Here is a 27470-nt window from a genome sequence, read left to right on the forward strand (position 1 = left end):
ATTATGCATAACTGCAGATTACCGCGCAAAATACCGGGCTTCGACTCAACGCAAACCAGAGAGCATAGGAATTAATTGTGCCCGTAAAAGTAAATCAGAACTAACCGATTTCTATACGGATAATCGTGTCTGGATTTAATAGGAAGTCGTGCTCTGGATAAAACAGTATAGGTAGCTATGGCAATATCTATATATAGGTAGGTACCTACATGCTATTAGCTACCAAGTTCAATAGAAGTTAGTTAAATTTTGAACTGTTATTTGGCATATCCAACAAAATAAAAGTAAATAAAATCCGTTGAGCTGTTCTTGACTTATGCGAAAAATACGTACGGGATACGATACGAGCTTATGATTGATTATGTCTTAAATAAATTGCTAAATGATTAAAATGTAGACAACTAGCTATCCGACCGTGTTATCGCCAACGTAGTCAAGGAAAAATTCTTAATTCCTGTTCTCGTGGGATTACTGGGATAAACTTACCTTAAGCTTATCCCAGAAAGCTTAAGCTATCTCTATATACCAAATATATATCTACCAAATTTCATCAAAATCGGTTCAGCAGTTTTTGCGTGTAGAAGTAACAAACAAACATAAAAAACCCATTTAAGAATAATATTGTAGTAGGATTGATGCTGTAGTAGCCAAAGCAAGGAGAACAAGATTGTTAGTGATGTCCAAACTCATTATTTTAACCAGTTGAGTTATGTTCGTGGGAGTGATATCAAAAGCAAACCGTTGGGTAATCATGGTGAATGAAGGTCATCTTCAAATTAATTATTATCGATCCAACATAGTATATTAAAATAGTCTTCGACTCTACCTACATAGAGTTGCATTATTATATTAGCACTAGCTTCTCCGCGCGGATTCACCCCCGTGGCTCCACTCCTGTTGGTCGTACCGTGATGATATATACCTTCCTCGATAAATGAGCTATCTAACACCGAATTTTTTTTTTAAATCGGACCGGTAGTTACCGAGATTAGCGCGTTCAAACGAACAAACACTTCAGCTTTATAATATTAGTATAGATTAGTCCTGCCTGTGTTCCTGGAAATATAATAGACTAATAATTAAATGTTTCTTCGTTTTTTGTTGCTTATTTATACTTACAATTATTATCGCTGAAAAGTTGCATATCAAAAGTATTAAAAAAAAATAAAATTAAAATTAATTGGGCATCCAATATTTAACTTACAATACGATACCACAATAGATCACAGCTGGGGGCTTTATGCATTCAGAAACGCATCTAAACAATTCTTTAATATGCAGAGATTTAATAAACTATTAGGATTAAGTATATTAATTATAGACGTTTACTGCATAGCAACTTGATTTTTCTTTAAAAAAATGTTTCAAAAAACTAAAATAATAAACCAAACTATGTATTTCGAGCGGCAAAATCCAAATGTCGCTAGTTTTAAGACGTTTTATCTACGTCTTAAAAATGTTGAATCTTTTGGTAATTACAAAGTAAGTATATTATTTATTGATTATGAGAAGAAAATAAAACAAACTATTCAATACAAACAATTTATTAACCAATCAAGAAGTGTTGACACTACCAGATTTATTTTCACAATACGTTTTCGACTGAATATCAAATCCAACATTCCTTTCCAAAATCTCACTTCTATCTCTTTTCTCCAAAAACACCATAGTTAAAAACATTAATAAAATCACAATCCAGACGATATAACAATTGTCTTCAAGCTTCCACACAAAATATGACGCTAAATTCATTTTTAAAATATCCATAGCCGAAAATTGAATGCGCGCGTAACCAAAGAGCACCACAGAGCACCACAGATTACCACAGACTATAAATGACAATGACACAGATAATGTGACTAATCTGTATGTGAGGTAACATTGACGGCATCTCATAAACGACTTCACTATGAATTATTATTATTTACCTCGTTATTATTCCATTAAGTGTTTGATATTTTGTTGTGTTATAGAGTATTTAATATTCTGGACGGTTCATTGAGGGGTGGAATTAATTATACAAAAATCTGACGTAATAATCTAAAAAAATAGTGATAGTTTCCCCGTCCAATAAATTCATTCATGGTTTGCTATTTTTGTATTACCTAATAATTGGTCTTGTTTTCAATTAAGGATTTTTTCTTTGTTCTCTTTTCCTTATCAGGCGATGAATACGTATAGAGGACGCACTTTCTAAGGTCTCTATGTCATTTTTTTATTCTCAAGAGCAAATCCAATCAATAAGGCCTATGACAGATATTTATTTATAACTCTTTATTGCACAAACTGAAATATGACAAAAATACCATTAATACATAAGAAAGATATTCTCTATTACATTGAGGACTGGCTCTAGAATTTTAAGATATCTTCATACAATCAATGTTATGCCACTCTACTGTGACTAATCTATATACTTAATATTATAAAGCTGAAGAGTATGTTTGTTTGTTTGTTTGAACGCGCTAATCGCGGGAACTACTAGTCCGATTTGAAAAATTATTTTGGTGTTGGATAGCACATTTATCGAGGAAGGCTATAAAGTATAGGCTATAATAAATATCATCTCGCTAAGACCAACAGGAGTAGAGCCAACCGCGAAGCGCAGATAGTGTTTTATAAGCGTCAAGTTGTAATAGATTACACGGAAAGAATCGATAATCACGTAAACATTAACTAAAGGATTCGAGATTATGTCAGATCACAGAACATCGACCTCATAAGATCACAAAAGCTTCACAATACACCATGGCCCCTTGCCAGCGTATACCGCATTGAAGTAACTCCGATAACAATACGAATGCCAACGTTACATCCTAAATTAATAGCTTTATTTGGCAATGTTCGAAATAAAGTGCGTGTTGCGTATGTGAAATGAACAAATATATTTTCTTACTAGCTTAATTCACGTTGGAATCCGCAAATGATGGAGTGATTAATGATTATATGTTTTAATTGTAATTTGATCAACGGTAAGCCAACTGCATAGAAATTAGAATTAAGCGTAGAGTAAACAGGAACCTTCTACGAAAGCGCGTACCATCTTATACCACATCTCAGCTTAACATCAGGTGAGGTACTTAATGATCTAAGGGTGAGATTATGGTCAAGCGCTTCCCTATTCTCAATAAAAATTATAATGTACCATTACCAAGGCTTACTTCCTCTAAAATATACTTTTCTTACCAAGGAGAATCAGTAAAAAGCAAGCAACAGCTGGTCATATGGAAATCGCATTATAGGCAAAACTAATAAAAAAAGCCACCAAATATCACAACCAAATCATAAATATCAGTTATAAATTCATAAAAACGACCGCACTCCAATGCAATATTAAAAATACCGCTTATAAATTCATAGAAATTGAACTTCCATTTGATTTCGTCCACAAAACACGGGATCGGGCTGTCCAGTTTTTGCATACGCAATCAATCATAGGTATAAATGTCATTTAATTGATTCGTAGCCCTTGGCTAAGGATTATATCGATTGTATGAATAATTGTTTAGAGGGGGACATGATGAATTGGAAATTGTATTGTTTGCAACGGTAGTAACTGATAACAGACATTTGTTAGATGGGCAGTGGAAAATCAATTGCTAACTACAATCATATGCAAATAAGTATCTAGGTAAAATTCGAAGTGAAATTAAAATTAAAGATATGTATATTGTTATAATACCTAGGTACTTAATATTTTAAAATTCTATAAACTTTCTTCCTTTTTTAACAAAAAAGAGGTTCATTCTTTTATGAAACTAAAATATGATTTCAGCCTTTCGTCTGGCCCATTATTATAAAGAGGGAAAGTTGCGTTTGTATTCTCCGGAAGAACTAAACCGATCGATAAAAAAATTCACTAACAAAACTCTTTTTCAGAAACCTGGCTTCAGTCTTAATAAACGACGAAATATGCTTTAAACTTTTCCATACATTATAACATTAATTAATTATTCACTTTTATGTAATAATTTCCTGAAAATCGTATGAAAACAGCGTAACTACAACATAGTTCGTTCCACGTGACGCCTAGCGCCATCTGTTGGCGAACTAATTAATTCACTTACGTTCGTTTGGCGCCAAGCCAACTACGTTTTTGATGAGTTTATGCTTTGTCTATGGCATGAAAAATAATTAATAATATTATTAATAAAAAATAATGATGATCAAGTATTTATTTATAGATTAAGACACTTACACGTAAGTAAGTGTTCTAAATATTATGGTAGAAATAACTAACTGACTTTTCCTTTTGGTGTGTTTATTGTGTCTGCCAGAAGAGTATATATATTGAGACTGTAATTTAATTATTGCAAATTCTAAATCACATATTTTATGTTAACTAAATCTGCTTATTGGCTTTAAAATATCAAATTGCACCTTAGCTTGTCGTACAATCTTTCACAACCTTCCAAATATTATTAGGACTATTTCATATCACATGCCAAGCAGCCAAAGCAGTCAAAGGCTTCATAAAACCCATTGAGATAATATTAATAGGAGACGACACCGCCTACATCACTTATGTTCCACTCAACATACGTCATGTGACGTATGTTGAGCGGTATTTTTTAATGGTTTTAAAGTGAAACGCATCAAACATGCCTTCGTGTGTGTTACGATATTGCACAAATAATACAAATAATACGGAAAAGTGCAAAGGAATAACTTTCATCGTTAAGTACCTAACTAAATAATAATTTTTAAAACTTAGTTAGAGCAAAAAAATGGCGCACAGATTTTGTTCGTGGTGTCTCCTCCATACGTAGTAATATTATCTCAATGATAAAACCCCGTATTTTTCAAACACAAGCGCCCAGTAGCTGTTCCTTTGTACCCACTCACTTTGAACTCCAAGCTCTTGATGAAGAAACTCCGTCAAGTTGGCACCACCCTCAGCCCAATTTGTGAAATGGATGCGAATTTTGCAAATGGATTATCTCTTTGATGTTGGCACTCCTGATTTGCTTGTAACATTGTTGGTAACGCAATCTTTTAACGTTTATGACTACTTTCGATGACATCAGTGTTTTTGTTGGTGAAGCTTTATTTGGGAAGACATAATACATTTAATAGTTTCTAATAGGTATGTGTTATGGAGATGTTGTTTTGTATGTAGACGATTTGACGTACATATTAGTCATTATATATTTCAATAGAGGTAACTAATTATTTTAAATGTTTTCATTTTGTGCTATGTAACAACTAACTTTATAATAATACCACAGTATTACAATATTATTTCCTACAGTAAGGAATCGCCTTTGATGTCGCGCGATGCCGCCGCCAGCGTAGGTACTTACGCTGCCACACGAAAATACGCTAGGGTTGCAACAAATGGGAAATAAAACAATTGTGATTATTAATATTATGATGAAATCATTTATTCATATGTACATTCAAAATAATTGCGATTATTAAAACTGATGTAATTATTTGTTCATAAATAATATATAATTACAGATATTGCACTGCTACGTGGACACTATTTTTGGATGTTCTTAATTGTATATTATAACATTTAACTAAGTAATGCATTCGCATTGGGATGTACAATCTGATTAGAAAATAATAAGGACAACATATACATAGCTTTGATTTTAATTCAACAGATACAATTAATACAATCTTTCTGAAATATTGTTTCCTTCTGGGATTTCAATGTAGATTTATATCCGTGAACGGAACAGTTTTTGCGCGCCATAATAGAATATGTAAGTACCTATGTATAATAAAATTATTACACAAAAAATACTGGGTCGTCCTTTCGCGATAGTTAATACAAACTCAGCGTGATTGCATTAAGCGGCCCGCGTCGCCCGACCCCCCGCCAGTTCCCCTCCTTTTCTCTGCACAAGTACATTCGTCGCCATACTGTAGGAAATATGGTAATACTGTGATAATACCTACAAATTACTATATACTCTGCCACAATTGACAATAACCATAGCACATATTTTCAGGTCATTAAATTTTCTTTTAAACATCCAGAGCAGAGCAGAGCCTGCTCTGGATGTTAAAAGCCAATATATTAAAAGAAACATGAAAAGCCTTTTTACAAGCTCATTCTCATATTCTTGAAACAAAAAGTAACTCTTCAAATAGAGCAATAGCAAGCTACAGATACTATGTCCCTTTCATCATAACCGGCAAGCTATAATGAAAACAAGTGGCAATTTGATCTCACATCCAGCCAGCGTCTTGACCTCTCTCTTTGGATGAGTGAACTCGCTCAATGAGAACGTTGTAGAGCACAGTGTAAGTGTCTCTACATTTAGTAGAGTTGCTATTTCTTTGATATGTTGGAATACTTGTAGCGCAACGTGTTTTCATTCAGGAGAAGAGGTTAAACGAAAGTTAGAATTTATGTAACCGATCAATAGATATACAAATCGGACTCTACCATGGTAGAGGTAAGATATTAGATAAGTTCTTTTCTTTTAATAATATCTCGGTTCTGTGAATGAATTATTTATTGATTCTATGCACATTTGGAGTTTTTATTTGCATAATACAATCGACGGATAAAGAACTGGCAACTTCTTATTTATCAACTTTCCATAAATCGACCATAAAAAATATTTCTTCTACTTCATTAACATAATACGATTTAATCTAAACAGTCTATTGTTCAATTACTCTGTGCACCATTTGATTGCCTCTAACGTCCAGTTGATATTACGCTCGCGGTACAATAACATTTAAATCAATCATAATACACGATTGTTCCCTATTACAGTCTCTAGGACTCGCTAATAGTATGCTGGTTCTTAAAATTGGTTGTCAAATTGTGTCTCATTTGCTGTGTTTATTACTCTGTGGTAGATTGTGTGTGTGTCCTTTTAGTGGAATTTGTGTGTTGTTTAAGAAATGATACAAAATATTATAATTCCTACTAATGTCTTGTAAAATATCCATTGTTTTAGTAGAAATTGTGAATTTTTAACGAGATATGTTTAAAACTACATAGTATTGTTTTATGGCAATGCATATTAATATGTATTTGTTTAGTGGAAACATGACGTGAACATTAGGTAATAATTATTTGAAATTGTGAATCAGTGTTTGAATATAAATGATTACTATTGGAAAATGTTTATGAGACCATCAAATTCTAGAAACGAAGATCGTAGTGGATATTATGTTAAGGTTTGTAAAATTCAATTACCTACATACATATTACAATTAGGGATGTAACGATACATGATTTTGCCGATACGATACCGATACCGATATTTGTAATAATATATCGGCGATACCGATACCGATACCGATATCGATGGATTGGTGGAAAAATAAATAGTGAATTATGCATAAAAGTTACCAACATTTAACAGAGACTCAACTGTAAAACGTATTCTTTTAAATAACAATGCCAAATCAAAAAACAAGAAAACCATTTATTTTAGTATTATTATTTTAAAAAGTCAGTTAAACTTTAAGTTATACACATACAATCAGTTCCTAATAAAAGTTTACTATTGGTAGAGTTTTTTCAAAAAACAAAGTGCGCACGCGCGGGCGGCCTCCCGCATCGTTCATTGGGCGCGGTTTTTTGAATTGTTTGATATCGGTATCGGTTGTTTTATAATCGGCGATACCGATATATCCGCTTGCCGATTATATCGGCCGATATATCGGTATCGGTATCGGTATCGTTACATCCCTAATTACAATCATGTTCAGCTCAAATTTGTTGCTACTGCAGAAAGGCATGCTTCCTTAAAGTCTACCACATAGGCCAAGAGCAAGTTGGCAAATATCGCAGTGAATGAGATGTCGAACATTAATAATAATAATTAGTAGTGCCTGTAATATTAAGTAATTTCCACGCGAGTATAGTACCTAACAAATAAAATCGCCATAAAATATCACTCCGTCTACTATAATAATTAACAAACCATTTTAGATATACTCTACCATACTTATTACCTATTATCCGTATAATTATGTTTAAAGAATTAATATTTTGAACCCTACTTTATTAAGTGCGTTGCTTTTTATCTGTATATAGGTACGAACTGACTTTCAAATGAATATTAAAACATACTTCATACTTCATTACCTATGCTCCTATAGGTACAAACTAAAGCTTCCGCATCGCTACCAAAGGTAATCCAAGTAAAAAATATCTAAACTGGTAAACACTGAACTGATGGGCACATTTGTCAAGGCCACACCTGCGACTGATAAATGACCACGCTGATATACTGGTGTGTGTTTGTGTGTGTGTGTGTGTGCTAGACGGTATTAGTGCATTTTGATGATGTTGTATTTAGGTATGTATTGTCCTGAACTTGCAAATTGTGGATAGGTCAGTACCTGCCAATAATTTTAATGTACCTACATTAAAATTATGGCCACATTCTTATAGACAAAATATTAACTATAAAACAAAAATATGTAAATATGTTTGAAATAAAGTTATTGTTTATGTAATATATTATTACCGTTTCGGCATCGAACTACTTTAAAATTGAAAATTGCTTAAGATGGACGGATTTATTATATTTTCGCGGAAAAACTTGGTACAGTGATAGATTAGATTAGAAGATATTTTTGTCTGGGATGTGAAGCTGCGATATCCAGCTAGTGTTAGTACAATATATTAAAACAGTATAATTGCAAACAAGCAATAAATTTTCAAAAAAAAAGGTCACAAATGGGAGTAATTTGCGAGTATAATATATTTTATTTGCGATACATAACAGCGTCGTCGGCAAAAGGGTTGGAAGTCATCAATCTTGCTGCGACAGGCCCATTGGCCAAATAAAAAGGGACAGTATACGATGCAATTGAAAAGGCTCTTTATTCTGCTTTATATAATTTATTTATTTATAAGCCTATTTGTTTGCTGTTTTAAGTACGTACGTACCTAAGTGGCATAGACGGTGACCTGTGAACAGAATGAATTGTTGTGCTAAATTAAATTAAAAACAAAAAAAAATATATAAATATTGTAAGATTGTGATCTTTGAACGATTAATTTAATGCACTTATAAGTATGCTTTATTGAAGAATAAATTGTGTTAGTGAGACTCTATATGTTATCTATGTTTTCGTTTTCATTTTGTTAGAAGAACTGGATTTGACTAATTGTACCTAATTACATTTTCTCACAATATTCAAAAAGATATGATTGATATATAATATATATATATATATATATATATATATATATATATATATATATATATATATATGGGTCATTATACAAAAATGGGGTAACTTTTGAGGATATTTTGTTTACTATATTTTTTATATCAGATTGTTACAAATTAGGGTGTATATGATAGCTAATCTAATTAATATATTGTTCCAAATCGGGCCAGCCACTTTTTTAAATAGATTGTGAGATATTTTAAATTTTCTGGATTTGGCCTCCAGGGGACTGACGAGGCTAACATGGTACTGATAAAAAACTATAACTTGTAATATTCTTAAAGAAATTCAATGAAAATTACTACAAATCTCTCAGTTTTAATAATGGCACATGTCTTTTACGTACTTAACATGTTTAAAAATGATAATTAATAATATGTGATACTGGGAAAAACGATCTCTCAATTTTCAAAACAGCCTTCTGACATTTAACGCAACGTGAATATTCTTACTCTCTTACTTAACTTTTACTACTTTGAATTAGTTTTACTTGATATTTTAAGTAATTCACAAACAATAGAAACAAAAAAACGGCCAAGTGCGAGTTGGACTCCTAACAAACCTATTTTTTATTATGTTTGTTACTTAAAATTTACACTTTTAGCAATTTTTCCTTTATCTGTGTTATAAGACGTTGCTATTTTCCGAGTAGAAGTAAACTATAGTAGACTGTATACACGGCAAGCATCCTGTGTGTTTTTTTATTCCCTTGCGAATATTGAATTTTGTGGAAATTTGCAGTATTAACGGATGTAGGTATCTTTTGATTGCGTTGCGTTATAAGTTTGATTTTTTTACAGCCCCAAGGGTTCTTAATCTTGAGTATCCAATATAAATTTCAGATTGATATCTCCACGCGTTCCAAAAAAACGTCTTAACAGACAAACGGACTACAAAGTGATCCTATAAGGGTTCTGTTTTTTCCTTTTGAGGTTCGGAGCCCTAAAAATTTACCAATATTTATGTTAAAAGTACTAATTATTATAAAATTAAAAACCAAAGGCTCGAATGAAAGTCTCATCTGAGTTTTCATAAGAGCCCCTTGACATTTTTATAATGTTATTAAGTATATTAATTAACTTTTATGTTATTTTGAGGTAATTTTACTTCACAGTATTATACGTATACGTATTTATCTGATAAATATAAAAAGCTATGCCCTGAAAGCATCAAAATCAATAATTAAAAGAAAATAAGATCTTTTTAATAAAATTATTAGTAGTTTGTTTCAATAGCTCTTTTCTTTGCTACTCTTTTTTAAATGTTTCTTCCCTAGTCAAATTCAGTTTCTTTTAGCGTGGCGCATGATGTTTTTAACTGAAATATAATATAGAAATGCTTATACCAATAGCAATCAAGATAAAAGTTCTCAAAAATGATAGAATCATCAGTACTATGGGGCCGCGTCAGTCCTCTGGCGCGATATCTGACAAAGGACTGATGCCAGCGGATTGATGAAAAGGGACTTAATATGAGGTTATAATCACAAATTAGGTTTTTTTGCCTAATTTCTGATATCAACAAACTATATTTTTACAAATCATAGTTAACCATTTATAAATGAAAATAAAAATCGGATTAACAATAAAATAACGACTCACCATAGGACTGAAATGGTGACTGGCGCAGCAAGATTTTAGAGGACAAACACAACCCTAGCGCTGGTACAGTTATGACGGCCGTCAAAATATGCGGTGCACAAGTAACTTCATTACCAACATTAATACTTAGACAGGGATTTGACCTCGACTTGGTGATATTTAGCGAGAATTTCGAATTTAAAAAACACACAACGGACTGACTAGTGAAAACGATGACAAAGTTTAATTTTATTTTTTAAATAAAATGGAAAACATTGCGTTATGAAAGTTGTAGTATATAATACTATGTACATCAAAGATTGTAGTGAATTAGTAAGTTTTCTTAAATCGATGATAATGTTTAAACGATAGTCACTTGATTGTTGGTTTTCGGAGTTGTGACATGCCAAAGTACTGACGTTTGAGGTATTAATTTATTATTTTTATTCATTTGTATTTTAAATAAAGAAGTGAAATTGAGTGACCAAATAAAGGACGCTTCATTGTTTTAAAATAGATTGTTATTTGAATAAAATATAATAAGACTTTGTTTAAATTGGCTGATGACATCGAGTTACCCCATTTTTGTATAATCACCCATATATATATATGTATTTTCAGCAGTCTGTCTGTTTGGTGCAGCATTCAATCGCTGCAATGATGACCGATTTTAATGGCACTTTCATGGTTATGCAACTAGTATTTTAGATTTTATAACAAACTCAAGACTCTTGAAAACTATTTTCGAAGCGGATGAAAAGCTTAACAAGATAACTTGATATCTATATAAAATTTGCATGTATGTCTCACATTAATTATGATCTCGATCTAGGGGTCGTGTGATGAAGGACCCTGGGTTGGATTAGCTATTGTCCGCTAATGATCACGAGAGGGGACGGGGCAACAAGGTATAGGAACTAGCGGATTAATGTATTGAAATAATTTTCAAATAATTAGCTGTTATTACCCTAATCGAAGTGAAGATAAATCCAACAGACAGTCTGTTTTGAAAATTATATTTTTTTCCAGCTTTACAATACTTTTATGCTCCACTCCTCTTGCTTAAATACATAATATTATTTTGTAATCTTATTTTATTTTACCTACATTCAAAATATTCAATATGATTGTTTTACTACAGACCAAAAACTAATACTAATAGTTCTATATACCTACTGATTTATCTTCCAATTAATAGAAATCTAGTTCGACCATAATATTAGGATACTTAATTTGGTACAGTTTAATAACTCGAAAATATCTGAACCAATTTAGACGAAATCCACAGTTAGTATAATATCATCTGTATTAACTTATTCATCCCAGTTGTATATTTAATAAATAATAAGTTTATAATTAAACAGTGTCTATGTACCTACCACAGACCCTCTAAGTTCTGATATAATTAGCTGACCCATTGTCTCTCACCTTCCTTTAAATTATTCACTTCAAATCGAGTTGAAATAATTGAGTGACCTCTTGTCATGGACACGGGTTGCGGACGTCATTGGGAAAATAATTAGACTCTACTTGACGATGTTATTTGCGAATTTTGAGGATTTCATTTGATATGCACGTATACTTAGGGATGGAAGGGATTTATTTATTTATTTATTTAACACTTTATTGTGCAAAAAAAAAACAAAATATACATAAAGGTTACAAAAAAAAATAAGATTAGAAAGCACAAAAGGCGGCCTTATCACTATGCAGTGATCTCTGCCAGGCAACCACGGGGAGAAAGGCAAAGAAGCGCAAAAAGTTGTCGGACAAAATAAAAACATATTTTTAGAATATTTTTAGAATAGGGTAGAAATAATAAGAGAACACAATAAAATATATACACATTTTATACAGTACATGATATAAATACGTAAAAATGAACAAAAATAAAAAAATATATAAATAATAATATTACTAATATTACCTAAATAAATATATGAAATACAAATATATCATAAGATACTCATACATACACATATGCATACTACATAGTAGTAACTATATAAATATTAAATATATATAATATATATATATATATATATATATATATATATATATAAATAAATATAAATATGTCTAAATAGAAGTATACTACATAAACTAATCCGAATTATAGGCAGTTAAGAGGAAATGATTACGGACATGATGTTTAAAAGAGGATAAGGAAGGAGCAAGTCTGATTTTTAAAGGTAGGGAGTTCCATAACTTGACGGCAGAGACAGCAAAAGAACCCGCATAAAAATTGGTGCGATGAGAGGGAATACACAAAATAAGTTTGTCAGCTGATCGAAGAGAGTAGTTTTCGCAGTGTTGAAAAATGAAGTTATTCTTAAGGTAGGAAGGAGAGGAAGGATCGAAAAGGATACGGTATAGTAATTGAAGACAGTGGAGATGATGTCGGAGGCGAATAGGGAGCCACTTGAGGCGTCTGCGATAGAAAGAGACATGGTCGAATTTGCGAAGGCCGAATACAAATCGAATTAAAAGATTTTGCAGACGCTCAAGTTTCTCCATATTCTCAACCGTAAGGTCAGGAAAACACACATCCGCATAGTCGAGGATAGGGAAGAGAAGGGATTGAGCTAACATAATTTTTGTTGGAATAGGCAAAAAGTTACGTAGACGCCGAAGAGTACCCGATGCCGCATACACCTTACGACTGATCTCTTGTAGGTGGTGAGACCACGATAGTGTTTGGTCGAGATGAACACCTAGATTTTTAACCACCTTACAATAAGGAATTGTTACTCCACCAAGGCAGACACTGGGTAAGGCGCCCCAGTCAATTTCGGAAACGAGATACGGACTTCCCATGATAATCGCGTGACTCTTTGCAGGATTGATTTTTAGACCGTATTCGTCACTCCAATTGACCAGGGTTGCTAGTTCGGCATTTATATGTCGGATAGCACTAGGTAAATTGTTGAGCGAGGCCTGGGTGTAGATTTGTAAGTCGTCAGCGTACATATGGTAGAGAGAAGTGAGGCGCGAGGTTAAGGAATTTATAAAGATAGAAAAGAGGAGAGGTGACAACACGCCACCCTGCGGCACACCGGCGGAGACAGCAGCCCAAGAAGAGTGGGTGTCACCCATCAGAACACGCTGCCGCCGGCCACGCAGGTAATTACGAAACCAGTCAATCACCGAAGTTGGAATGTTAATCAAACGCAGCAGACTCAGCAGTATGTCAAAGTCGACTGTATTAAAAGCATTGCTGAAGTCTAGAAGAGTAAGAACTGTGAGCTGCTTATTATCCATCCCTGCACGAATGTCGTCTGTTACCTTCACTAGAGCAGTAGCTGTGCTGTGGCCAGAGCGGAACCCGGACTGGAAAGGACTCAGGATATTGTTGGAGTTAATGAAAGTGGTTAATTGTTGATGGATAAGGCGTTCAAGGACTTTGGAAAGGAAGGGTAAAATAGAAATAGGACGATAATCGGATAACAATTTAGGACTAGATTTTTTAGGTAGAGGAATAATGTGGGCATCTTTCCAACAGTTAGGAAAGGTCCCGGACGAAAGAGAGAAGTTAAGGATATGGGTAATGGTGGGATTAATTATATCGAGGATAGGGATGATCATTCTACGACTCACAAGGTCACAGCCGGCAGCGTTAGAGGCGATGGACAATATGCTTTTCTTAACATCACAATCGGTGAGTTGACTAAAACTGAACGGGGGAAATTCTGGAGTTGGAAGAGAAGCAAGGTTATCTAGTGTGATTTGTTTTAAAGTATTGTTGATATAAACTGAAGATGAAAAATGCTGATTTAAATTATCTATATTGACATTGGGAGAGGACAAAGAATGGGAATTTTTACCAACTCCTAGACTTTTTAGGAAGTTCCAAATTTTGACAGAGTCGCCGTTCTCGACAGATGAATGGAAATGGCGTCGTTGTGCGTCTCTACACAATATGTTGCAACGATTACGAATTGTTTTGTATTTCTCCCGGGCATCGTCTGTTTTTGCAGATTTAATTTTGGCCTTAGCTCTATTTTTCTTATTTAAAAGTGATTTAAGGTCAGGAGAAAGCCAAGGAGCTGGAGTATGTTTTCTCTTCACAGGTCGAGTGGGTGCGTGTTTATCGTATAGGCCAATTACAAGATTATTAAATAAGGAAACCTTGCCATCGATGGATTCGGCATCAACGACACTCTGCCAATCACACAGCTTAGCATCAGCAGAAAGCTGACTTAGGTCTATCCCAACAAAATTACGTAGCATAATAGTAGAGGGTTTGAATTTAGGAGGACGAAGGTTATAGGACAGATAAAGGAGATCATGGAAGGAAAAAGCGTCAGCAGGGCATTGACCGTACTTAGCTACAAGACTAGGTGAAGATACAATCATTAAATCAAGGAGGGAGGGATTACAGCCGGGAAAGAAATGGGTAGGATTAAGTGGAAGAACCTGGAGACTGTGGGAGTTTAGGAGGGAGAGTAACTTCTTGCTACGGCTGTCGCCTTTTAATAGACATGTGTTGAAGTCACCCATAAGGATTAAATGATCATATTGGGGAGAATAAAGGTCAAGGAGGTCTTCAAAACTGGAAAAATAATCGATGGAGAGGGAAGGACTATAAAAAACACCGACAAGAATTTTGGAATAGGGCAGATGGACTTCAAGGAGAATATTTTCGGTGGAATTAGGGGGCGGGGGTTGAGGAGAGGAAAATACCAATTTATAGGGAATATGGGAACGGATGTAGATGGCAACTCCACCACCGCCTCTCACAGTACGGTCGTTGCGAATAAGGCTGAAGCCTGGAAGGGAATATGCGGATGAAGGAAGATTAGGCTTGAGCCAGGATTCAGATATGAGGATCGCGTGTATGTTGGTGGAAAGGAATGAAGTGAGTAAATCGGGAAAGTGGGCAGGAATGCTTTGAGCGTTGATGTGTACAACATTAAAGTTTCTCGGGACATCCAGGAAAATAGAGGAAAGAGTTATATCAAGAGATGGCGGAGACACACTACGAAAACTATCCTCACTGCTGCCAAGAGAATCGGAAGAAGGTGAATCTAAACAATCAATAAATTCGGAACTATCGTTAACAGACATTATAATAATATAAACATAAATAAATATGTACTATAATAAATAAAATATAAGAAAAAAAAAATATATATATACAAAAATCGCTTCAATACCCCTAACCCACCGGAAAAAATAAATAAAAACAAAACAAAAACAAACAAAAAAAATGACATTTACAAATAATAAAACATAAATTTGAAAAACCGATAAACGCATAGTGAATGTTAAGTCTTATTTACAACACTAATTCCATATGACAGCTGTACGACTTGACATTTGACAGCAGAAAAAGAAAAAAAATATGACATTTAAGTAGGGTAAACAATAATAATATAAACTACCGTGCGAAAAATATTATGTGAAAGCTATAGAATAATATGTAGAAGTAATAATATAATAAAATTATAACTAAACAAGAAAACGAAATATACAAAATATGAGACACTAACTTAAATGATGAGAAAAAAAATACAAATACAAATCTTCTTCTATTATATGGGAAGACAGAAGTTTACAATCTTTAGAGTTATTTGTTAATTAATAAGGAAAATAAGGAAAGGCACTATTTAGCTCTATTGGGTCTCCTATTACGCGCTGCACCTTTGACATCCATCGACGATGAAGAATCAGTCTTCGCAGGCACACTGACACAAGGCTTATTACCAGTATCACTCGCACACAAGGGATTTTATTTTACCAAAAATATGTATTTTTTATAATTTGCAGATCTCATTGCAAAAAGTATTGAATTTAATTCGACTCTACAAAGATCGAAAATGTCGATTTCGATGGATGTTTATCCAAAAAGACTGAAAGTTATTTTTGAATATCGTTAATGATAAAATATTGTATTTCCGTTCTGTTTCATGCTTTTTTAATGAAGTATATACACTTTTGGATGTCAAACCAAAACTTTGGTCAAACCTATACAAGAAATAATTATTGTGTCAATAATCAGCTTCTGTGTTATTAATTTCTCTGAATTAACTCTATCGATATTCAACTCACAAATTTTATTCCTTTACCATATAAACATCGATTTATTTACATACATAAGTCATCTTATTTTCCAAAACACCCAAACCGCACCAAGCCCATTATACAAATTCAAATAGCCCCAAGTTATTGTTTCAAATGTAAGGCTAATTGATACGTTTCGGGGACGGGTACAATAGACAATGGCTTCTATTTGAGACAAATGAATATAAGGACAAAGTGAAGACAGCTATGCTTGCACAATGGGCTACCTGGGGTTCCAATGATTTGTTATTATAGATATGTATTAGGTAAATGTATAGGGTAATGGTATTAATGTGCATGGATTTAGTAAGCTCGATAATCTTATATGAAGAACATAAGGTCTGTTTTTGATTTAACATCTAAAAACGCGTATATGAAATGTAGTCTTTATCGTTCTTGAAAAATATGTTTTCAAAAAAATAAGAAACTATTCACATTTTACATCGTATTCCATGATAGAGATTTGATAAAGATTCAAATATATTTGTTTACATTTAGAAAAGAATAGGACCTACTATGTATGCTAATAACATAAAAAATTTCAACCCTTTTACTAAACATAAGTACTTGATTAACGCTTAACAAGGTTATACTGCCCTACTTTTATAATTATATTTTGACTTAATTTTTATAAATATATTTTTATTAAACAGTCACCCAGTATGAACGTTCACAAGGAAACGATTTCAGTTGACATCTCGAGGGCTGACGAATTTATCGAGCCGGTGAAAAATGATGCATTCAAAGAGCTTTGGGGAAATGTACGTGATTGTACATTAATGTATTGCTTTGTATTTTTATATAGTCTATGTCTCTATGTATAATTGGAATTAGCTGTGGAACTCTTTAGGTACATGGACTACACATTTTTGAAGTGGATTAAGGTCGCGTCATGGCAATAAAAGGTGGCGATTTTGGTATCTTTGAATCTTTCCAAAGAAGTTTCACTTCTGACACGTGTGCTTGGCACACGCGCTCTTTTAACGGACTAAGAAAAGAATAGTCCCAAACACAAAACTTAGGTACTAAAAATTTCTATGAAAAACCTTAGAGCATTAAAGTTGGTTTAATGCTCTAAGTGAAAAACGGTTATTATCAGCAGTTATTTAATGGAACGAAAAATTTGTCCAAAATACAAAACTTGCTAGAAAATTATACGACAATCGTCTATCATCTCCTAAATGACTCACAAACGCGGGCAAAAGCCTGGTCAATACAGTAGTTAGACACAAAGAAGCCCACGCCCAAACACTGGAGGTAATCAACTGAAACATGATAAAAGGAAGTGCGAATATATCTTCCGTATCAATATCCAATAATCACGAACATTAATTCTGCGATGTTTCCGAAAGATTTCACTCCCTTCGCGACAATATTTATGACGCATGCGTGATATGCGAATTAATTCTTAGTTGTGGGCCGTATAATATTTTTTTATTTTATATGAGACTAGCTGTGCTCTGCTCCTTTTGGTCTTAGCGTGATGATATATAGGCTATAAATGCCTTCCTTGATAAATGGGCTATATAAAACCGAAATAATTTTTCAAATCGGACCAGTATTTCCTGAGATTAGCGCGTACAAACAAACTCTTCAACTATATAATACTAGTCTCGATTTTTGGGAGTATAAGTCGGAGCAAAAATAAAGTTACAACTACTGTCAAAAGTAAAATTATTCGACTCATGTAGAATCGAATTTCACTTCATGTCGAAGAATTTACGAAGAACAGATAAAATATCATTAATTTTTAATTACTTATACGACTATTTAAATGGACTAGATAATACGCTCTGTTTATTGATATATTTTAATTTGAACACGAATTATATTAAAAAAATTATACTCGATTCATACAAATTTAACTGATTATTCCAAAACTCTTCATACGCTTTGTAGAGAGCTGACATAGAGCGATTAGTTTTACAATAAAAAACAACATTTAAACCATTGCAAAATTTGAAGTACCATTAAAATAATTCAGAATACGTTGAACCAACAGCATTTCCTTGTTTTACAATTATCTCTGAATGTACGGTGCACGGAAGGAAGTACAATATTATCAACAATGGCTAGTGTTTTATGAGCCCTGTGTTCCCTATAATAACAATGGCAGTATTTTTATTTCATTTTAGTAGTTATTGTTGGAATTAAAGAATTTTGGAGTAAAATTCGATTTTGCCATTAGATATAAGTATGAAAATGAATTTTTGAAGTGAAACTTCTTTATCGGGGTTGGACAAATATTTAGTGTAACATTTTTGCGTTACGCCGTACGCGTGACATTTTTGCGTTACGCCATACTCGTGACATTTTTAAGGTCATAAAGAAGTTTCACTTCTTACGTGTGTACTCTAGTACACGCATACTTTTTTTTTTGAAGAAATTCGTGTGTTAGTAATTTTTCCGGGTCGGAAAATTCTTACCATGTATATACGCAGACGTTACACTCTCTACAACTAACTACTGATAACAGAATTTATGATTTAATTTAAAAACTGCACAATTTCTTTATCTTTTTTTACCATTAGATATATGTATACATTTTAAACGAGTAAAATACATATCTAGCTTATTATATATATCCCTTATTTGTATCACTCGAGTGAAGACGGGGCACGTGGCTAGTACATACTTAATAATTTGCTCTACGATCGTTGCAGATCTGCAGATAGCTATTTACATTGAGGAACGAGTTGTATCATTTAAATTTATGAGTTGCTAATATCAAGTATCAGACGAGAAATGTGGGCTTGAATATTAAAAAGGAGTGTTGGCATTATGTTTCTAGTAATATCATAAAGAAGTTAATGTAAAAGGTACTTTCTCCATTAAAAATTAAAACGTTAAACAAACACATATTATAAGAAACGAGAACTAATGATGGTGAAATAAAGACAACTGCATCAAATATTATAAAAAACAAAAAGAGCTACCGAATCGATTTTTTTCGGTAGAAAAATACCGTTCATTAATACTTAAACTTATGTAAATGTTTACATTAAAAAAATTGTTCAAGTATAATAATATGTTATACTGTAGTTTCTTCTACGGTATATATTTTCTGCTTTTATATTCAACATATTTCGTGAGCATTCGTGCACTGTAATACCTTCTGCACAATGTTCTAGTCGGAATGCGCTGTTTCCCTCAGAAATTATTTTATTTTGCTTTTCTAAAGAACTTTCTAAAATGTTTTAATATATTTTAAATGTAATACAAAATGGATACTTAAAACTAGGTGACTCAGTAAATTTTTGTTTCAGACAATCTTTAAACATAGGGGAAAAATACGGGCTATAAAATCGCTATCTACCAATTAAAAATGCATTAAAATCCGTTCCGTAGTTTTAAAGATTTAAGCATACATATGTATATAGATACAGAGAAAACGACTTTGTTGTATTCTATGTAGTGATTTTCATACATAGGTATTCACCAAAATAATAAATTGATCAAGCCATTTCAAAAGAGTTTGGTTACACATATGATGTGATACGAGAATTTTATAGATAGATATTTATATATATATAATTGTTGATCGTGTTTTAACATGAATATTTTGTTTCCAGGAACTGCTAGAAAAGCGAATAAAGCAGTTAGAAGGACAATTAGAGGAGGAAAAACGAAAAACTCAGCGCGAGCGCATGGCGGTCACTAAACTGCAGAATAAATTAATTAAGGTAAGGATTAACTAATTTAACTTATGCTTTGTATTGTTATTTAATGCATTTGGGAATAAATTATGAAAAACAATATTCACTACGATAGTTATTTTACGAGAAGAATCTATAAGAGATAGTTCACATCATTTACACACAATAATCACTTTTATTAAATTATCATTATTATAACATAGCTTTGTTACTCCATCATCCCTAACTGAAAAACAAAAAGAGCGTGTGTGCCGAGCACATGTGTCAGAAGTGAAACTTCTTTCGTAAAACTAAGACAAAGATAGTATTCAAAGATACCAAAATCGTCGCTTTCCTCCATGACGTGACGGTATTGCAATGACGACCTTGAAATTTTACTCTCAACGCGCCTAAAGAAGTTTCACTTTAATAAGGATTCACTACATACACAGCCCAAAACCAAGTTTTAATGTATACCGAATACGCTTATACAAATAGGTACTATAAACTTTAGCGCCGTCTAGACCAAAGGTCCGTCAAAATAAATACATGTTGTGAGATAAACAGTTGGAGTGTTCGTAAATCGTGCGCCTGTGTCCAGCAGACCTAGACGGTAAATACAAGTCTAGGCAAACTGTTACAGCCTAGGTATTTACTTGAAGCTTGTGGAAGGACTTTGATTTGAATAATTCTCCCTTTATGTATGGGGTATTTATTTGAATAATTACTTACAGAAAGGCATTTTGTCTTTTCTCATACGAGATACATGAGAATATTACAGATTTATGTAATTAAAATTATTACAAAAATTACTGCGGTAAATAATCTTATCCATAAAATAATATACTCATGTACAAGAAGCAATAACTGTTTAATGCAGTCAATCAATCAAATAATTATCTCAACACTAGCTGTGTCCCGCGGTTTTACCTACAGTGCTCCGCTCCTGTTGGTCTTAGCGTGATGATAGCCTTATAGCCTTCTTCGATAAATGGGCTACCTAACACCGAAAGAATTTATCAAATCAGACCAGTAGTTCCTGAGATGAGCGTGTTCAAACAAACAAATTATTCATCTTCTTAATATTAGTATAGATTAAAAAATAATCTCATATTAAACGAATACTATAAACTACGGAACCTCAATGCACATTTAACACAAGGAAAAATCGATTTCAGTAGCGTATAATATGCAGTTATATACAGAAACAATTTCAGGCGGTGGTCAGTTGCAAGCGGCAACTCAAACCAAACTGTTTGCTAAGCCTCGACCGCCTTCACTATTGTAAACTTCTGGAGTTCAATCCGATTTGCACTTATTTATATAAGTACTTCAATTTAAGAGATTTGAAATTGGCGATTATTAAATAAATTATGGACTTGACGAATGTTATTCCTTAAGTTTTGCTTTATCAATTGGTTATTTTATTATGTGATTTATTAAGTTTATAGAGTCCCTATTCTCCAACTTAAACTCTAATAAATAAAGTACGAGATAGGCCCCACTCTTATTAACAAAATTGAAAGATTGTTACTCTTCGAACAATGTGAATTCTTATATCTATTGGCAATCAAGTTTTTAAATTGTATACTTTACCTTATTAAAATAAGTCATCCTTTTATCTTCTTAAAGTTTTATCTGATTTTAATCTACTATATAAAAATAAGTCGGGATTTTCTTCCTGACGCTACAACTCCAGAACGCACGAACCGATTTCCACGGTTTTGCATTCGTTGGAAAGGTCTCGGGCTCCGTGAGGTTTATAGCCATAGAAAAGGTGTCTCTGGTGGCGAAACGGAGTTCGCCGGGTTTGCTAGTTCCTGTATATAATCCTATCAAATATTTTCTACTCCATTACAGTCAATATTATTTTGAAGTTACTCTCGCATTTAAATAAATCTATATATAGAGTTCAAATTGTGAAATCTCTCGCTCCAGAACTCTATATACAGAATGAAGATATTAATAATAAGTATAAACACAAATAATGTATAAATCTCAGAGGTTGTTTAACATCGTGTAAAACGACCAGACGATGTATGGATAAACTTTGCCTTAACATCGGGCGGGCGGATTAAGTTGTGGTGTACTGAGCTTTTTCGTAAACAATTCAAGGACGTAAGAAAAGTTTTTCAAAAAATAATTGATAGGAATAAAGAATCAAGAAGAATCAAGCTAAGATAAAACTAATAATCTATTTCAAATTTGATATCAAAACGAAAGAACGACTTCCAAATATGCTACCAAAAACTATAAGAAAAGCAACAAAATAATTAGGCCTCACACATATATTACTATTCATTTAATTTCAGATATTTTTCAAATAGCTATAAAACAAGCTCTGTGTGTCACCAGCTTTAAGCTGGCTCACGTGCAAAGTTATTAAGTAGGTGCTCTTTGAATCACACACCTGTATTTATCTTAATCGTTCTTGCTAAGTTTGATTTACGTTTATCTGCCAACTTCGGTTAAAGTGCCTTTGTTTTGTCTTTACCCAAATTTAAAGCAATGAAAAATTAAACAGACTCGGATTTATAGGAGGTTTTAAAGTAAGCGAAGAAAGATTTCAAAAATCTATACGAGGTAATATCGTGAATGCGAAAGTTTTCATCACGTCAAAACTACTGAACGGATTTTTATGAAACTTAGTTATGTTATTGCTTATGTTATCAGGATGACATGTAATAAGTATTATAAATATTGGCTACCTCTTGCCCGTGATGTGTCTGCGGGTTAAATTGAGCATTCGCATCAGGATATTAAATTTCATTCATGGAAAATAAAATAACAGGCAGTCCAGTCATTTGAATTTCATAATTCTGTAATTTTCTATAATTATTTTTTAATAAGTTCACTTTTTTGAAGAGAAACTTCTTTAGGTGCGTTGAGAGCAAAATTTAAAGGTCACGTTATGGCAATACCGTCACATCATGGAGTGAGGCGACGATATTGGTATCTTTGATTTTTGCCAATAAGTTTCACTTTCACGTGTGCTCGGCATACACGCTCTTTTTTATATTCCTTTTTTCTCTATTAAAATTCGTGTCACAGCTGGAAAAAATGCAAATACCTTGCAGCATTACCACCATTAACTAAAATTAGATGCTTCCGTGCGCATACGCATGGAATGATAAAACAAATATGCACACCGCAACAAATCGGCAAGCAGTAATGAATCAATCTCGATCGTAATTGCGAGCGGCGACTCAAAGGGCGGCGCGTGCGCAGGAATGCGCGACCGATTCAATTAACTGTAAGGCTGGTTTTGAATGAGCGTTTGAACGCTTTGATATTTTATTGTTTGTTAATATTTTTTTATATTAGCACAATGGATTGTAATTTAAATAATGTTTAATAAAACACATTGGTGGAATCTATGAAAAATGTAGTAATGTAGAGCTAATATAATGTGTGTAACCAATTAAATGTGCTTTCTTGATAAATAATCCAAATAAAAATGTATACAATTATCAGATTTATACCTTCTAAATTACAACTTCAAACTTCATAAACTAGTAATTGCACACAAAAGCCAAAAGGTATGCTCAAACTATGTAATTTAACAATGGCTCTACATTTCATCTACCACGACAAACACGCATAAGATTTCATTTAATACCTGTGCTAGATAGAGTACTCTCAAATCCACCAAAAGCCTTTTATACCAGACGAAATAACCACAGTGACCAAAACATTATACTTTCATCCCACCTGTCACCACACATCATACTACGCACCTCACGTGACAGTTGACACGATTGACATGTCACTCCGATGCAACGCAGTTAATCGAAAACTGAAGTTATTAACTGCTACACTTTTGTGGTTTATTTTTGGATGGAGTTTTGATTTTTTGATAGAAGGATATTGTTTGAAGGTGGTCTGTTATAGTTTGACTTGAAACTTACAAGCGGTTTGCCCCGGCTTCGCCCGTACATAATACGCGGTGTAAGAAATTTTTAAATCTGTCCAATGCCTGTCTTGCTAATTCCTATGATTAGCTGTGTTGCGCGTTCAAACAAACGAACTCTACAATTTATGGTGTTAGTATAATATACTTATAATCGTGACGTTTCTATCGCAAATGACGAATTTTCCTAAAGCCAGATGAAAGAAACACAAACCCACTTAAATTTGCAACTTATATCCTGGTACCAAGGTATAATATTACGTGACATAATCCATTTACTTCTGTTCAGAAATGGCATGGTTCTTATTTTGTCGTAGGTCGTACTGGCCGGTGTCCAAGGAATTTCGTCTAAATATTTACTAATGATACGTTTTTGTTACAGGTAAGCACACCTGTGCTTTACAAATAGTTAAATAGTGAGTGGCAGTTCAAATATTTTGATACTAGATTACAACTACGAAATTGTGTGTTTCTGTGAGGTAATTGTGAGCAAAAATGGTCTGAAATTAAAGCTATGCTATGAAATTATAGGTATGGTGCGAAACAGATTCTAGTCTTTTAAACGGAAACAAATTGAATGATGTTTCGTACAATATGTACCTTTTAGTATTGTGTTCAGTTTTTCACACCTCACAAAATCATGAAAATCCATTCAGCCGAGTTTCAAAATCCGACTTTCCTACACACACACGATTTAACGAGCCATTACATAATGCAATCAGAAGTGAAATTGACCATCAATATGTAGGGTCTTAGCAAAACAGCGATTAAGTGCTGTAATAATCGTAACCGTCCCTTACTAATCAAACTTGGAAGATTCAATTACATGTGACTGTGATGACCCTAGACAAGATCTTGTACCCTTTTACGCACTTCGCGTGACAACGCGGCGGGTTACGAAAATTATATTTGAAGTTGAAGCCTGTCTGTTATGCTTTCACGGCTAGACCACGTCAATGGTTGGGATTAAATTAAACGTTAAAAGGCGAATGAAACAGTAAGTGCAGTAAGTACATTTTAATATTTCTTGCTCTATATGAATAGGTTTTCCAGAATGAAATTCTGTTAGTTGAATGACAGTAATTAAAGACTACTTTCTTTCAAGTAAATATTTGATAAAAAAGTATATTTTCTTTGAAAGGTTTAAAAATAAATTGTGATTCTGCGCGGCTCAATGCACAGTGTGTAAAAGCCTACATAATATTACACCTAACTTTAATTGTTTCTCGTAATATGCATGAGAAAGCGTGCAATTATAATTATTATGTAGAGTAATAATAATTATCTGTACATATTTATCCTGATAATCTAATCGCTATTGTCTTGAGAGTGTTTACTTTTACAAAAGATATATTCATTGTGTTTTCATCTACAATCTACATACATAAGGGAGGGAAAAATAATAAAACTATATTTTCTATAAAAAATGGTCACCAACAACTCTACTCTCTAAAACTTAATATTTTCATATAATAAAATGAACCAAAAAAAAACACAACAAAAAAACCCGAATTCAGAACCTCTTTATTTAAGGAAACGTCGGTTAAAAAGAAAACTGGACGAGAAAGTGCAAAATACGTCTTCAGTTATAGCTTACAGAAATCTAAATCTAATATGGTTGGCAATACATTGATCGTTTTCTAACAGAAACTAAATTATTGTGGTCCTGATTCTTACCTAAATATTTTGAAAGTAGTTTTTCCAGTAACTTTGACCGCAAGTCTCGTAAAACTTACTATTTTGGGTACTTCAAAGATTGCCCTAAGCGCTATAACAATAAATGCTGCCTGCTTGCACCTGCTGTCCTTTCGTAGAAGAACTTATTAAAAGATTTTGTTTGTTGAATGGACAGTTTGTGATTTATGCTGGCCATACACCATACTTCCTATCGTCCATTCGGCATGACGCTACCGATTGGATCAGTTAGAACTGACCATGTGTGCCATACCATAATGCCAATCCACTCCCACACATGGTCAGTTCTAACTGATCCAATCGATAGCGTCATGCCGAATGGACGATAGGAAGTATGGTGTATGGCCAGCATTAGAAATCCAATAAAATTTGTCAATTTTAACTGACGTTGATAAAACAGCTGGATTATTCCTTCATAATATAATAGTGTTTGATATCTGAAATCACTACAAATTATAAAACAAAGTCACTATCCGCTGTCTGTGTGTATGTATGCTTAAATAAAATAAAAATTAATTCTATAGTTAAACTACGCGAAAGATTTTGATATTTTTTTTTAATAGAGTGATTTTCGAGGAATGTTTTGATATATCATTTATTAGGTTTTAGACAAAGCGAAGCGAAGCCGCAAGCGGAAAGCTTGTTGTGAAATAAAATAATTTAATTCTTTTTTTTTTTAATGTACTTGACAAATTGTTACGCTTAGTATCTGATGGATAATGTTAATTTTATGTAATTTAATCCTAATTAGATTCATTAAGAGCGGTAACATTTTTTACATTTCGTAATGATACACAAAACTCTCCTTACTTTACCAAGGAAAATTCGTTACACACGGACGTAAATATATATCTCATAAGCCCATTTTCTGCTCATAAAACCTGACGTATGTCCGTTTATATGACCAATAATCACTTTGAAAAATGGCTGCCATTTTCACAAACCTGTATCTGCGAGGGGCCATGATTGTGTGTGAGTGATGCAGTACTTGGAAATATAGCCCGATATCATTATTGTATTTTGTGGGGATATTTATTGTATTAGGTACCTACTCGTATTATACACTAGCGGTCTCCCCCGGCTTTGCTCGTAGTACATGTTGTACACACGTGTTACATACGTTTTCTACCATAAGAACCATCCTCGTACTTCAAGGAATAATATAATATGGCAATTCACGTTTTTCTATGTATAGGTTGATAAAAACTTCTTTAGTGTTATTCTATTGTGAATGTCATAATAAATTTTGTATAGAAAGTATTCGCTCCTCATTTTCATGTACTAGGTTAACAGAAATTACTATATATTATGATCATCTTTGGTTAAGTCATAAGTAGAAATAAAGAAGCATTTTTCACCTGTGTGCTTTCTTCAACTTAACCAAAAAATAAATGCATTATAATTTTTACAAGCGAAGTTTTATTT

At 33.1% G+C, this 27470-nt stretch overlaps 1 protein-coding gene across 4 annotated transcripts in view; it reads left to right on the top strand.

Moving 5' to 3' along the window:
• The window catches only part of LOC149905637 (uncharacterized), a 349280-nt gene that overhangs the window by 120520 nt on the left and 201290 nt on the right, over positions 1 to 27470 (top strand). For all 4 annotated transcript variants that reach the window (XM_090105232.1, XM_090105230.1, XM_090105233.1 and 1 more), the window contains exon 3: positions 20378 to 20488. In XM_090105232.1, the coding sequence (XP_089961358.1) occupies positions 20378 to 20488 (111 nt within the window). The remainder of the gene's footprint in view (positions 1 to 20377; positions 20489 to 27470) is intronic.

The sequence above is a fragment of the Colias eurytheme genome, chromosome 9 (assembly GCF_061535395.1).
Source record: "Colias eurytheme isolate Ceu_HAF_F1 chromosome 9, ilColEury1 Martin Lab GWU primary, whole genome shotgun sequence".
NCBI lineage: Eukaryota > Metazoa > Arthropoda > Insecta > Lepidoptera > Pieridae > Colias > Colias eurytheme.